A 15,980-nucleotide genomic window follows, 5' to 3' on the forward strand; every position below is an offset into this window, starting at 1 on the left:
ATGTTAATTAAGATAAATATTTTGGATAATTTAAAAATTTTAGAAAAATATTGGCCAGTTTGAATTTCTCAGATTAAATATCAAGTAGTCTGGTCGTATCCGGAATTATCTTTTTAGTTGTTCAAAAAAACAAATATCAGTTTGTCTGGATAATTTGTGATATTTCAGATATAAATATCAAGATGATTCATCTTTTTAAGACAATTTAATTTACAAATAAAATTTTATGATGTTTAGTTATTTCAGAACTTAAAATAATTACTATTTTAAGTATATCAACTATGTTTTACAAATTTCAGTACCACTTTTGCTTATTTGATTCTAGTTCTAGAGATATATAGTGTCCACTCAAATATTTACAAAATTTGTTTCGTTTTCAATTGTTTGTTTTTTTTTAAATCTTGATGACTTGTTTCGCTTATTTATTCTCCAGCCAAAATGTTCCGTTTTCTTTCCTTTGTATTATGAGTTGCACTCAAGATATATTTACCAACATCCTACAATATTAACAAAAATAAAGAAGACATAGCATGCTTTCAATTCTTTTCTTCTAGGTAGGTCTTCTATCAAGCACCCTCCTCTTGTCTTCAATCTTTTTCTCCGAGTGATAAAACTCAAAAAAGCTATTCAGCTCAGATCAAAGCCTGCTTCTGCGCTTATGGCGTACATCAATTTGGTCTCAAGTTGCTCTTTGCTGCATCATTCGACAAAAAAAAAGATGTTTCATTTTCTTTCTCCAGATTGATTTATTTGAGACAAATGATGAAGTGCAAAAACCAAAGGAGATGATGTGTTCTGAGAGAGGACAAACCTTTGATAGGGTGGAAGCTTAAGAAGGTTCATACAAGTGGCTGATGTCGGTAGTCTATCAACTGCTTCATTACTCACGCTACCACCAGCCCTGAACACACATGATTTATCTTTTATACATTGTGTTACTTCCCAAAGCACTATGTTGAATCTGTGTAAAGTTACCTCTGTATACAGAACGCAGGTTCCAAGTACTTGAAACCGAGCAGTGGTCCTCTTGAACAGCCCGTTACAAATCTGAAATTAAGGATGTTAGATGTTAGTTACCCTCTCAGTTCCGTTCAAGAACACACACAAAAGACTCCTATGGAGACTGAGTAAAAAAGTGTTATAACTTGACTTACTTCAAGAACTTCTTCTGGTTTTCTGTTGAGAAGCTTTTCATTACTTCCCAGAACATATCAATCACATAATGTCCCTGTCAATAACGCAACAACGATGCAACCATATAACAATGTTTCAAACACACAATGGGATATGGCATTTTGGATGACAAGGAAAGAATAACTCACAGCGTTGTAGCCTCCAGAATAATTGGTGTTCTCTCGCAAGTCGTCAATATCCAAACTATCAGCTGAACCAGATATGAGAACCTGCAAACCAAACCCCACAAACGGTAAGAAACCTATAATGCTCTTTCAGGAAACAACTAACAAAGCTGTGGCATAACCATGTAAAGCATAGTTATCGATGGGCACCTGGAGCTCATGTTCATTGAACATGTCTATCCATTCTCTCGGAATGAGTTGCTGAAACCCCCTCAAGAAATGAGAACTCTGCTGGCGTATCTACAATACAAAAAATCGTATATGTAAAAAGCTATTATTTTTACAGGATGACCTGAATATATGCTAAGATTCAGGTACCTGAAAGTTTAGCCGATGATTGGAAACCAGATGAATGAAAGTTATAACATTTTTATTTGTGACTCGCATGTCTTTGCCCCCTGGAAGTAGCTCTTCCTCTGTTCTCTCTCCATATTCATTGTTCAGAATAACAAAGTAAAGCTCCAAGTCTGATATATCGCCCTTATAACGCTGCAAGTTTCATAATATAACTGTGTTACATAAAAATGGTGGACAGAGCTCAAAAGAACATCCAGAAAACAACCAGGAACATGACTATGCATATAGCTATTTCTCGGTTCTACAAAGCAACAGGAAAGAATGTTGAGAAAAACCAACCTTCAGAAATATAAGATGCCGATACAACTCAGGATCCAGAGAGGGTAGATCGTTCAAATAGTTGTACCTAGCCAACGAAAAAGTAGAAGCTTTACGACGTAATCACAAGCTCTAGGAGGGATTAACAAAAAAAAATGAACTGACAGGAAGCTGAAGGTAGAGATCAAATTTATAGTACTTTTGTTTCAATTTGCTGAGGAAAAACGTTGCAAATGGTAAATCAACTAGAATCCCTTCAAACATAGCCTGCAACAAGATACAGTACAGTTCATGAGTTTTATATAACAGATGGAAATCAACTTTAATAAAGAAGTTGGGGTATAATTGCATCAAGACAATTATACCCCAACTGTGCTATTTGCATGATGAAATACATGGCGAGAAGAACTAGTAAAAGAAAGATTGGTGACTTATACGACTTTCATACTCAAATATCATACTTTTGCGAGAAGACTGCCGAGAAAATGAAAGAACTGGAGATGCTGTCCATGTATCATTCCTGATCCAGGATTAGGATAAAGCATGTGATCAACGGTTTCCTGAAAGAAAGCATGTTGGAGATTTATAAAGAATTATGGATAGACTACATGCAAAAATGATGAAGTGTGGTAAATTATGAAATCCACAAAAACTTGAGTGAGCAGAGCTATAGACATACGGACCTTAAACAACCCATATTGCACATCAAAGGCTGCTAGGGTAATTTTCTCCATAAAGTCTTTGAAAATGCCACCACCATCAATACCGGCTTCCTCAACTCCGAGTTCATTGACAAACGTCACACGAATCTAAAGCGACACAGGAAAGAAAATTTGCATTTTGCATTGTGAACAAGCAATTACTTGAAGACAAGTATCTGGCAAGAGAGAGAACTTACTGGTCCTCGGAGATCATCCTCTGACAATGCACTCATTTGATTGTAAGCATCATCCAAGATGTGATCTCTTCGTATTCTAAACCGATTTCCAGCAAAAATTTCTTCAGATCCATGACTCTGCCTCGCCGTTGCTAATTGTGTCTACAAATGATATTCAGCCAATAAATGCAGCCGCAGCAAAGTAATCAGCGACAAGTACAAACATTTTTTCTCCCATTTAAAGAGATTACTCACGCAAGTATACGCTAATTAGCACACCTAGGTTCCTCAAATCCAACAAATGACAATCCATCACCAGATATACATGCCCTAACAACCACTCACTGTGAATATTTTGACTCTGCTTGTAAACGGAATCAGGAAAGGAGCCTGCATCAGTATGTAGCTGGCTCTTGTACCTTCCACTATAGCCTGGAGAAAGGGTTTTCAATGATAGGGGACAATTAAGACCAAATCATTCAAGTTAACTAAGACCAAACAGTTAACAAAATGTAAGTGAAGTAGTCACCTGAGTGATAAAATATTCACTGACTGTATCAGCTTGAAAGTCGGTCGAGGAAGTGAATTGTTGCCGGTTGTTCCAATCTTGAAACTGCCAGATTTCATCAGCAAAGAGAATAAAATGAGCAATTACCTTCGCCAAGTTATACTGACTTACAGCGAATATATCTGTGAAGAGAAAACTGACCTGTGAAAGTAACTCAGCGATTACAACCCCAACCCTGTTCTGAATTAAGTCAACACGGTTCTTCTTTGAGAGGTCGTTGGAGACAGATATCCCAGAGTTATGTTGCGTAAGTGGATTCACCCACAGTAACTGCCATAAAGCCTGGAATAAACGCGCATACACAAAAAGAAGTGGAAAATTAAATGCATGGTCTATTAGATGCTATTAAATGCATGTCTTAAATTTTTTGTCGCGTGTCTTTCATATCTCCTAAAACTCATAGCATCAAAGTTACACGACTACTTGATGAATGCGTCAAAGAAAAACTTACTTGCTTGAGAATGATGATGAGCAACCTGATATCTTGTAGCGATAGTGGCTTTCCTCGTTCGTAAAATTCCTCATTATCGACAATCGTAAGCATATGCCTGATCAGTGACAACAATGTTAAAACAGATTTAAGTATTAAACCACTTCACTTCAATTGATAGTCATACGAGAGATTGACTTTCATGTAATACTAAAGAAAATTTGACATTAAATCAAGCAAACCTTACTTATAAACAGGACAAAAGACAACCAGAGGTAATAGCCAACCCGGGGAATCCGCTGGAAGATAAGCTAGGACACTAGGCATGGATGACCACTTCTGGTTCTCATGGCATCGCTTCATATAATTCCACAACACAGCTACAAGCTCGGTTCTATAAGCCAAAACTGTCATTATTCGCTCAAGAGGGAGAATGTTGAATGCCGCATACAGAAAAGAACTGCCTGTGGCAATAGCTAGTGCTTCTTTATCTTCGTCATATGACTGCGTACCACCCGAAACTTGATGGAACAAAATATTTGTCTGCATAGTTGGAAATAAAATAAGTTACGTTAAAATTAAAGCGTCACTTGGTCCAAAGGAAGAATAGCACTCTATGTGGTATCATATGGCAGGGAATGGGTACATACTAACTGCAGAAGAAAACGTGAGTCTATAGCATTGGTAGTTATCTGCTGCTCCAAAGTCCTATTCAAGACTAATTCTTGTACATCGTCAATCAACATATCATCATCCTCTTCAGAAGAGCCTGAACCACGAAAAAGTACATTTCCATTTCAGAATAAGATCAAATTCATGAAGAACTACTACGAGCAGAATCGAAAAGGAACCTAAGAATAGCAAAACAATGCCATGCAAAAGAATAAAATGCCATACTATGTCTGCTTTCTCTTTCTGATGACTTAATAGGAGGAAGTGTCTCCAATAAGAAAGTTGCAACTGATGCAATGTCAATTGCCTGGTCAAGATAAAGAACGAAGACAAAACAGCATTAGACTCAAACAGATGTGGGAGCAAATTGTGTTTATAAACAAATAAACTGCACTAAGAAGTAAGAACCTACCATGTCCAATGAACATTCAGGCTGTGACAAGACCACGTTTGCAATTTCCAATGTATTACCAAGAAGACAAGCATTACCAGGAAATTCTGTGTTTGTATCTATTGGGAGAACATGGGTATCCTTTTGGATACATAAAGCCATCTGGTGAACGTAGTGTTGACTTAGACTTGGGTTAGCAAAGACCTGGACCATGAAACTATGAGTTTGCCAAAGTTTGAATGAATAGATGCTGGCCGGTGGATAATATTTAGCTCAGTGTTAAACATAAACTTGGGGGAAAAAAAAGCTGTCATTTTAGCCTAGATGATACTGAATTTGCTATGCTTAGTGTCTATCCGTGACTAAAAACATGAGTTGAGGAACTAACCACTTTCAAGTTTGGGAAGAGCTGCCATATAAAGGGTATGGTAAGGATCATAGATGAGAAACTCCAACGTGGATCAACAACAGGGCAGCAACATGGCTCACGGCCAACGTGTGGTACTACCAGAAACAATACACTTTCTAGTGAAAGGATGCTGCCGTTCATAGTCGGACTTCTTGAGCCTTCCTGCAAAAAACAATGATTTGCTTCAAAGGAGAGGTTGCGAACTAAGTAACATCAATCCGAAAATGTGCCGTAAATTAGAAGAACTAGGTGGTGGTGGTGGATAATCATGGGGAGCTATTGGAAATTACCTTAGCCGTAGTCACAATTTCTCGGACCAGTTTGAATATGTTTCTTTTCTGTAGATAGCTAACTATTTTGCAAACCCAAGGCAGCTTAGGATCTAGCAACAACGACATCGCATCCATCAAGATAGCTGTTGAAATGGTAGCTTCTTCGGGAGTAACTAAGAGCTGATCCCTCAAACGATCCCTGCTGATTCAAATCATAAGGATGCAAAACTAAAATTTAAATAACAGAACTGAAAAGTCAAATGAGAGACGGCCAAAAGAAAATATTACCTATTCTGATGTATAGCCTCGATGCAGGTAAATGCAAGTTTCTTTACTCTAAAATCCACCATATTATGCTCACTAGAGTAGTCCAAGCCAGAGAAAAGGCTTAGAATGTCCCCTGTAAAACGATGAGAATTTCAAAAACCATTAAGCAAGAACCCAGACATTTTTGGGAAGAAACTAGAGAAAAGATTGTTCTTAAAGTGAAAAGTAAATAATATAATGTAAATCTGCGAAGATGTAAAACAGCAAACGGGAGAATTTAATTTAGGGTAAGGGGACATTCCTCACACAAAGTTCTAATATAACAGCTCATAAGATACACATGTTAAACAAGAGTAAAAAAAGCTATTAATAACTAAGACCATCTCCAATGTATTTCTCTATTTTTACCTCTAAAATAGAGGAACTCTATAATAAAGATGGGTTTTACTCCAATGTATTTCTCTAAAATAGAGATCTCTACATATAGAGCAAAATATAGAGGAATGCTATTTCTTCCTCTATAAATAGAGGAAAAAATAGCAATCTCTATTTTAGAGGCAAAAATAGAGATGGGTTGGAGTGATTTTGCCTCTAAATGCTATTATAGAGGTAGAAATAGAGGTGGGTTGGAGATGCTCTAATAAAGAAAAACGAAGACTCAGGCCATGCTTCCTCTTACACAAGAGTTGCCTAGAGAGTTAAAAGCAAACTGATCAACAAAAGAAACATGAATAAACATTGTAAAATACCACTGCTGTGGGCAAACTTTCGCAGTAGACGACACGTCTCCACAAGCATCACGAAATCTCCCGAGCTTTGCGCCTTGAAGAAAAACAGAAACTGAGGGAGGAAGCTAGAAGCAGGCTCAAAGCAATGCCTGAATTGACAAAAAAAAAAGAAAAGGTACTCAATAGGGTGAAAAGACAAATAAGTAGTAACCAGAGAACAATTACCTATCGACATTCTGGCAATTATCACCATAGGTTTCACAGAAGTCACGCCTCACCTTGGAGCGCACAATGGCCGTTGATCTTCTACCTCTAAAGACTTTCTAAAAAAAAAAAAAAAAAAAACTAGTCAGCACGTAACCAACAACAAAAGGAGCATGAAACGTTGAAAAAGCTTTTAACTTTAGCCAAATAGAAATGTACCTTCGGTTTCTAATAAAACCTCAATGCTAATCAAACATTCATTCATCCAAAGGCATATGTTTGGTTCTACATTGCTTAGTAAAGCGCACACACACACACACGCAGTCTCTGAATTGAAGAATTTAGACCTGAATTTTGAGGGCGGCGGAGTTGTGCTTCTTCTGCAGGAGACGACGATTGCGCTCCATCTTGGTCTGCTCAAGAAGCTTGCGGGCATCTCCTTCCTTGGTGCTCCGGCCACCTAAATCGACACGCTTCCGAGTCGACGGATCGCCGGAGAAAAACATGGTTTTCGAGCTAAAACCTTAGAATAAACAGTACGCGATTCTTTCCAGTGTACGCTTCGATGGGAGCCGAGGAAAGAATCTAGCAGAGGAATTTTCTGGACGAAGCAAGCCGACTTGCTGAACAAAAAAACAAAACTCTACATGAAGAAGACGGAAGCTTCGTGAGTCATACGACGTCGTTTTCGTATCTTTTGAAATGTAGTATAAAATTTAGGCTGGGCTGGGTTGGGTTGGGTTAAGATTGGATTGGGCTGTGTTGGGCTGGGTCGGGTCGGGTCGGAAAATCCTTTATGCTAGAAAATATACTTTTGGTTAGCTGGTTGCTCTATTTTTTTTTTTTTTTCTGTGAAGGTTATTTTATTGAACATGGCTAAGAATTTAAGGGATCGTAGAGTTCAAAGAAGCAGTTTTGGATAGAGAGATACGCGTACATTCAGATATTAGCTTTTGAGGATATATGTTAAAAGCTAAATCATATTATTAGAGGCAAGAGCTATGACTTTAGAGTTCATACTAGTTTGAAAGAGATACTGTATATTATGCATGGAACTTTGATCCGAGATTCGATCCGGATTTGATCCGAGATTCGATCCGGATCCGATCCGAAAATTCGGATATCCGGAGAGTCCGAATCCGGATCCGGATCTGGATCCGGATATCTTGATTTTTTAGTCTGGATATATGGATCTGTAAGTTTTATTAATAACTATTTCAGAAATAATAATATCAATATATAAAAACTAACTTTATTTAATATATTTTCATTTTTTATAATAGTATATGTAAATTTTGTAATATTATACATAGAAATAATTAAAAACATTATATATTTTTTATTTTTAAATTGTTTTTAATAATTATATATATATTAATATTACTTTTTATTTAATTTAAGGATCCAAATCCGGATCCGGATATCCGCCGGATATTACAATTTTTAGAAGGATATCTGACATCCGAATATCTAAAAATTCTGGATCCGGATAAGGATGATAAAATTATGGATCCGTCGGATAAGGATCCGGATACCTTAAAATTATCCGGATACCCGATCCGTCCCAGGCCTACTGTATATGCATATCCACACAAATATTGGCCTTTTAATGTCATTATTAATAGAGCTTAGAGCTGAACAGTTTCTGAATAATGCGTAGGACCAGCTAGCTACCTGACCAAAGCCCATTAATCTTTTTGATATTTGATTTAAAGATTTGTATCCTTCACGATTTCTAGCCACCTATATTTTAGCACCGGCCCAGTTAAATTCCAAGTGAAACATAGGTTTTTATTTTTAAGTTAACTGAAGTTGCAAATTTTCTCAGTTTAGTACTTTTGGTTGCAAATTTCCCATATACAAAGTTTCTCCTGGATTTTAGGAGCCTGTAAATAGTTAAGTCAAATTTTATTCTTTATACTTCATATATATTTATGATCTTCAGTTTTTAAAAAAAATAAAAATAAAAACAACTAAAAGCAGTAGAAGGTAACTCGGGTTGTCACTGGTCATGCTTGGGCTATCCAAATTTTTGGTCGTTGAAACTTTTGATAAACGACCCGAGAGGCATCGCTTCATCAGAAATATGCAAGTACAAACAAATATTAACGAATAAAATGATTTCATTTATACCTTTCTGGTGGTTAAGTTGTGTGAGTTCAATTCATATAATAAGGACACGCTCGCAAACAACATATTTAGCGTAAATATATATATATATCACACATGAGATGATAGTAACTAAATGTTAACAGCAACACAATAATCAAATAATTAGTTTCTAATAGTTAACGTATTAACAAACAAAGTGGGGAATCACATGGAAAGGATTAGAAGAAGGAAAAAAACACTAAAGCAAAAAAAAAAATTGTGGAGAAAATAAAATAATGTAAGAAGATGAAAAGAATGGATGAGTGAGCCATGTTAAGATGGTATCCTTTCTTAGTATAAAGTTTGAACATCCTGTCCCATCCTTCTTCTTCATGTCCCTTCCATTTATATACACGTTTATGTCTATGTGTATGTACGTAGTTATATAGGTGGTGCAATGATCATCATGATTCATGAGAAAAAATAAACCAAAAAGAGAAAATTATCTATGGGTATAATATATGAAATCATTACGATTATTGGATTGTTAGGTATCGTGGGGACGTTGATTCACATTAGATGGATTGTTAGTTGGTCATGGTTAACTAGTTAAGTTACCAATGAAGAGTTTGGGTATTGGCAAAAAAGATTGGATCACCTAGTAGGGATATAAAAAGGAATATACTCGATTTTTGTTGAGAAAAGTCTATTCTGAAGGAAAATTAATTTAATATAGTAGCTACAAGCTCATGTAGTTCTGATATAGCGCAAAGATTACGTAGAGGTTGTTGCTTAAAGCCATCTCAAAAACTAAAAGATATGGAGTGGTTCACAATCGACCATAAAGAAAGGCATGGAAGAAGTAGTGCTGCTCGTGGGCGTTCTTCCCACTAGGATCAAAAGTTCTTCATCTTCCCATGGTCATTTCTTCTATGTTCTGATTTTAAAGCTATGTTTTTGTACTCTTGCAATTTGCTTTAATTCTCTTTCTGAACACTATGGCTGAGCCATTTCTTGTAACTTTCTAGTATTCAATAGCAAACCCTTTCACAAAAAAAAATTATTATATTATATATTTCATTTTAGAAACATGTACAAATTTTCGGCTCCAAATATTCCTAGTCGTTAAAAAAATAATTAGTTAAATAAACGATAATGGATTGTAATTGTAAGATTAGGGTATGGTTAACTAGTTGAGAGTATGTTTGCTCTTAAATGAAAATTTGTTTTGATAAACAAACTTATTCTCTATATCAACACAAATTTTCATTTGAGAGGATGCATATAGTATTTTGGTACTTTGTGAAAAGTCAATCTTGAAATATAGAGGGAATACATAACAAGCTTGCACCCAAATAAAAATTCCAAGAAAAAGATCATTTTATTATCTATGAAAAATTCTTCAAAACTTTTAATGCTATGTTTGTACCGTAGCGAATAAAGGAGTTAAACATGATATAAACCCTTATTTACATTTCATTGTCCACTTGCAGACACAATCATTTCGTGGTAGAATCGTACCTCCAACATAACATCAATTATTTGAATATTATCAACCTTTTATAAAACCAAAATGAAAATGCCCCGAATTATGTTCTGTAAAGTCTCTTCAATTATTTAACATAATAATACAAGAAGATTGTATCAAGGGTGTGTGCCATAAATTTTAATTTCTGTGATTTGCTTCGTACTTAACGAATATCTAATTTTTTTACTTTATTTCGAAAAATTACGGATATCCGAAAAATTTACGAATATTTACGAATATCTCATTCAATACAAATAAAATTTAAAAAAACTATACGAGAATGTTTTCAAAAAATATCTTTTACATAATAAAATTTATTTAATTTATTTTATAATATTATAAAGATTTTATAGTTTTTTCTTAATTCAATATTTTTAAAAGTAAATTTAATAAAATTATATGCTAAATAATAATAATAAAATTATACATTTTAAATTCTATACGTAATTTTAGATATATATCAATTTGTATAAAAAAATATAGTGGAGCGGATATCCAAGTAATTTTTTTTAGTATTTGTGTTTTTTAACAAATATTAATTTTCAATATTTTTTTATTTCCAAAATTTATGGATATCTAAATTTTTTGGATCAAAACCAATCAAAATTTACCAATGCTCAGTCCTAGTTGTATCCAAATTTTCTAGAAGTCAGATATGGCAATGTTAAAACAAAAATTGGCATTTATGTAAGGGAACTGATATTGACCAAAGACTTTTGGTATAATTAATCTCTCCACCGTCCCACTACCATAATTAAAGGGGCCGCTGACAAAGTGAATCCAATTTATTTAGATGGAGAGTAATGGTTTACTGTCTACGTAAGTTACTCAATAATCAAAAAGAAAAAAAAATTGACTTACTTTTTCTCGAATCTTAGCAACAAAAAATTAAATTCCAGTGTATAGTGACAGCGAGGGCAGCCACTTATAATACCCGTGGCATTTTAAATAACAAATATTAGATATTAACTATTGGTAAGCCTTCGATTTACTTAATACATACTAGAGTTTAATCCGCGTAACTGCACGGGTATTTTGTTTATTTTTATTCATCAAATTTAAAATTAATTTATCTTTTAAAATATTTTTATATAAATTTGGTATTGATCCCCATCTTTAAAGCATATAATTGTTTTCAACAAAATTGTATATAATAAAAACTCAAAATTATATTGATATTAAAGTATTTCATAAGAATTATGTGTTTTATGTTTTGAAATTTTTTTTGTTTTAATTTATTTTTTATATAAAATATAAGTATGTACTACCAAAATAGGATAAATAATCTTTTAACTGGTTTTGCATTTATTAATAGTTTCAAAAAGAAAATTAAAACTATTAAGGAGGAATTTTATGTGTAACAATATTTTAACAGGAAACTGAGGATTTATTTAATATTTTCATTTATTGTTTAAATGTTATATTTAGTTGTTTATTATATTGAGTCTTGATTTATCAGGAAATTTAGGATTTATTTAATATTTTCATTTATTGTTTAAAGAATATTATATTAAAATCTTATACTATTTTGGTTGAATAAATTGAACTGAACTCATTAGATTTGATGTATATGAAAAACTCATCATTTTATATAAATAAATTGAACGAATTCATTATATTAAATGTATGTATGTTGATATAAAAAGGGGTAAAATGTATGTATGTTGATATGAGTAAAGGGTCTGTAGTTGTTTTGTAGAATTGTTATGTAAATATAAAAGAATTAAAAAAAAAATTGAGGATGGATATGGTTACATATGATGTTGTATTTATTTAATAAGGTAGACGGTTACATATGATGTTAGGATTTTGTTATGTAAATATAAAAGATAATGTAACAATATTCTAGGGAATGGTCCATTTTAAAATATCACATATGAGAAGAGTTGTGACTTCTCTTTTAATAGATAAGATTCAAATCAAGCTTAACAATTTCCGTATAAATTACATGTTAAGTGACCTATTTTAGTTATATCAATATCATGCATGTGCTACTTCGGGCTGGACATTTTATCTGTTAAATTTGATTCGATTCGTTATTCGTTTCGATTCGATCCAAAAATTCCGGATATCCGTAAACTTTCGAAGCAAAGCTAATACTAAAAATCAATATCCGTTAAAATCAAAACAAATCACAAATATTAAATTTTTGGGAAGCAGATATCCGATCCAATCAGATCCAGTAATATATAAATACATGTATATATTGATTATATTTAAAAAAATTAATGTATAAAATTATATAATTATTATTCTAACATATTATTTAATAAATTCTATTCACATGATTATTTATATAAAAGTATTACATAAAAAGAAGAGAACACGTTTATGACAATTATAATTTTTTTCTTAAGTTTTGTGTTATTATAATTATTAACTAAGTTAAAAAAAATTACAAAATATGTAGATTCACTACTTCTTTTAATTTTTATCATATATATCATACAAAAAAATATTTTACAAAACAAATTTGTATCAAAATCTTACGATTATTTGTATTAATAAAAAAATATGAGATATCTGTAAGTATTCGTAAATATCTGCAAATATCTATTTATTTTCCGGATATCCGTTTTTCCGAATATCTGTATTTATCCGAAGCAAACCAAATAAAAAAAATTAGATATCCGTGACATACAAAGCAAATCACAAATATCTCAAAAAACTCGGATATCCGATCCGTGCCCAGGCCTAGTGCTACTAACATTACACAGTAATTATATTCACTGATATCATAGTGTGTATTGAAATAAAAACAAACTAAAATTGATGATTTGACATTTTTCTAGTGTGATGTCTGCTCATGCCCAACTTCCAGCAAAATTAGATAACCCTAACCATAAAATTCTAATGATCGTGGTAAATAAAAGCACAGTGAATAGGCTAGGCGAATGCAGCCATCATGTGACCCTTACGGCCTTACCTAATGTCCTTGTTGTTATACCTATCTATCATTAAAACCCCAATTTAAAAAAAAAAAAAATCTACAAGAAGAATATTATATATGTAGTTGTCCTATATAGCTTAAATAAATGTGATATATAGTCAAATATCATTTGCTTATAATTCATCTTAGATACATTCTTTGAAAGTTATACTATGAATATTACATCGGTTTTATGATTCATATACAAAAATCAAAGACTAGTATCTCAAATAGCCTCAAAATCATTTATACGTACATAAACTGGATATATGGAGTAGTTGATTTGAAATGAAAGCTATCAACAAATCAACTGTATATTTTGTATCTTGATTCTTGAAAACGAGATATAATTATGTACAATTATATGGGACTGATCATAAGTCCTCACATGATATGTATTTATGAGGAATGGCAAAAAGATATGAGACAAAAGCAACATTTATTCTCGTATACAACACACAAGGGTGGTTCAGCTTTTCCTCTATTCTCAGTTAAACCTACCCCTTTCTCTCTATTTGACTCCTCTAAAGATCAAACTAATCATTATGCGTGGTTCTTTTTGCCATTAAACACTGTCGTTTATTTTTCATACAGAACCAAATCTTTCCATATCAAAAAGGTTATATGGATTTTGGTGGCGGTTCTACTGGCATAAAGAAGTATTAACTAGGCGTTATTTATATTCATGTGACTACTTAATAGGAGAGAAAGTAATAGCATAATCTAACAACTAGGTAAACCGGTAAATGGAGCAATGGATCATAGCATTAAACATCTGTCAAGCCTTACATTTAAGCTGTACTCATATTTAGCAACTCGTTGCTACAAACGTTTTTTATTACTTCTTGATCATCTCTATGGATTATGAAAAACTTAGTAACCTATATTGACCCATCGGTCAACCGGTTTAACCACCACTAGGAAAGATTATTAATTTGTCAAACCACAAGTAGATACCAAGTTTATGTAGGATTTGCTAAAAGAGGTTTTAGTACAGAAAGTGAGAGCCCAACATAGTCACGAGTGAGAGAAACAGGCAATAAATGATTCTGAGGGAATATTTAATAAGATGAGTTCTTTGGTTTGGCTTTGGCCTTTGGGGGGTCAGTCAGACCCAAACAAACACAACATATAAAACAAAAGTAAATTCCTGTCCAAAGCCTTAAAAATAGAGAGTAAAGGCATAATTCTTTTTGCCAGTTTCCTTATTCATTGCCTTTTACCAGTTCCCATGATAGCGAGACATTTTTCACCTCCTGTAGTTTTATTATACAACAATGTAACTAACACAAACAAAAGTTAAATAAGATAAGGTTAAGTTCTTTATTTGGAATTTATATCAACCATACATCAATGACCAACAAGAAGATGCAAACATTAGCTCAGGAGGGATAGACAAGGTAGAAAAACTGATTCAAATGAACTAGGAGTAGAGATACACACATACTCAACACCAAAAAGAGATAGGAGAGAGTCTTTAAAACGATAGAAGGTTGAGATACTTTGAAAGGGATGGGTCTTACAAGGTCAAGAAAATAGAATAATTCAATAGGACAGAAAAAAAATTAAAAAAAAAAAACTAAGCTCAGGTAGGGATAACACCGGACTATTTCAATGAAGGAGTTTTAAAGAGAAACTGAATGTCTCCTCACAATGGACCCGACAGTCTCTATACATCATGATGGTTATGTTTTTGATATTGCCTGCAGACACACACAAAAAGAACTTATTACGTTTTACAATATTAGCTCTAAAAGTCCAAACCATATATAGTTTATCCAATGACATACACATATACAAGAAAGCGAGTATGGGCATAAATGTGCAATCTAACGTATGACCATAACTAAGAACTCATCTTCATGAACAGAAGGTAGCACTTTGAAATTTAAAAAAAAAACGAAGGTAGCGAAAGTGTGTGGATAAATGCTTATGTCAATATGCATCTATAGATAATGTCTATTTTATTTACACATACATATATTATATATATGCATGTATAAAGATATATCTATCTATGTATTATATAATTTAGTACTTACAAGATTTATAAGATGTAAATTATGGCCAAACAGGACATATATAGAACTGACGAAACCCTAATTCTTCATATGACATATATCACACATATATAATATAGACATATTTATAGTTATATGATATGCATATCACCTCGAAGAAACTCATGTCTCACTTTTTCATCCATGAGAGATCTTCTCTCTGTTTGATTTCAGAGAGAGAAGTAGAAACAGAGAGATAGAGAGAGACTTGAGAAACGGTGAGATATATGAAGGAGAAGGTTGGTAGTGAAGGAGTTGAGCAAACCAGAAAAATAAATAAATAAAAGCCTTCGTGGGCCGGGCCCAACTGACCTTTGCAAGATCGTGGCGTTGTCATTAACCGGAAGGAGCTGTTTTTAGTGAACTTAATGACGTCATTAGTTGCAATATTCAGGAGACAAGCATGCCCGAATACCTGACCGTTCTGCCCGGAGATGGTCCTCTTCTCTTTCACTCTGAGCTAGCAGTTTCTTTGGTTTTAATAAACCATCAATATCGATAAATTAATAACGTATTTTAATATTTTAATTTTTCATATATTAAATTACGTAACATAGATCGACTAGGCTTCCTAGCTAAAC

General features: G+C 33.3%; 1 protein-coding gene and 1 long non-coding RNA gene across 3 annotated transcripts; both read right to left on the reverse strand.

Moving 5' to 3' along the window:
- Positions 1-396: 396 nt before the first annotated feature.
- On the reverse strand, positions 397-7,297 carry LOC103839698 (E3 ubiquitin-protein ligase UPL6). Of its 2 annotated transcripts, none has more exons than XM_009116193.3 (26): positions 7,139-7,297; positions 6,813-6,910; positions 6,609-6,736; positions 5,881-5,992; positions 5,611-5,791; positions 5,300-5,482; positions 4,933-5,115; positions 4,746-4,827; positions 4,499-4,617; positions 4,096-4,391; positions 3,870-3,966; positions 3,560-3,700; positions 3,380-3,463; positions 3,196-3,282; positions 2,872-3,012; positions 2,657-2,782; positions 2,435-2,533; positions 2,173-2,240; positions 1,995-2,061; positions 1,677-1,847; positions 1,509-1,598; positions 1,323-1,403; positions 1,155-1,228; positions 976-1,047; positions 812-901; positions 397-694 (listed from the first exon to the last, which is right to left on the reverse strand). In XM_009116193.3, exons 1-26 carry the CDS (start codon positions 7,295-7,297, stop codon positions 628-630), a joined length of 3,096 nt encoding a protein of 1,031 aa, XP_009114441.1. In that variant the 3' UTR covers positions 397-627. The 2 variants fall into 2 exon arrangements, with proteins under 2 accessions (XP_009114441.1, XP_033134697.1); XM_033278806.1 differs by having other exon boundaries at positions 406-694; positions 7,011-7,174.
- A 7,100-nt stretch (positions 7,298-14,397) lies between these two features.
- On the reverse strand, positions 14,398-15,668 carry LOC103839694. The gene is made up of 2 exons (XR_627445.2): positions 15,512-15,668; positions 14,398-15,042 (listed from the first exon to the last, which is right to left on the reverse strand). It is a non-coding gene; the product is annotated as an uncharacterized LOC103839694 (long non-coding RNA).
- Positions 15,669-15,980: the final 312 nt, after the last annotated feature.

This window comes from Brassica rapa, chromosome A01 (genome assembly GCF_000309985.2).
Source record: "Brassica rapa cultivar Chiifu-401-42 chromosome A01, CAAS_Brap_v3.01, whole genome shotgun sequence".
NCBI lineage: Eukaryota > Viridiplantae > Streptophyta > Magnoliopsida > Brassicales > Brassicaceae > Brassica > Brassica rapa.

What these genes read in the sequence shown, in the direction of transcription:
- LOC103839698 (XM_009116193.3), bottom strand. Translation starts at nt 7,297, where the DNA reads ATGTTTTTCTCCGGCGATCCGTCGACTCGGAAGCGTGTCGATTTAGGT. An exon ending in AAATTGTGACTACGGCTAAG is followed by an intron (nt 5,483 to 5,610) that starts GTAATTTCCAAT and finishes TGTTTTTTGCAG; the next exon opens with GAAGGCTCAAGAAGTCCGAC. An exon ending in ATCATCGGCTAAACTTTCAG is followed by an intron (nt 1,599 to 1,676) that starts GTACCTGAATCT and finishes TTTGTATTGTAG; the next exon opens with ATACGCCAGCAGAGTTCTCA.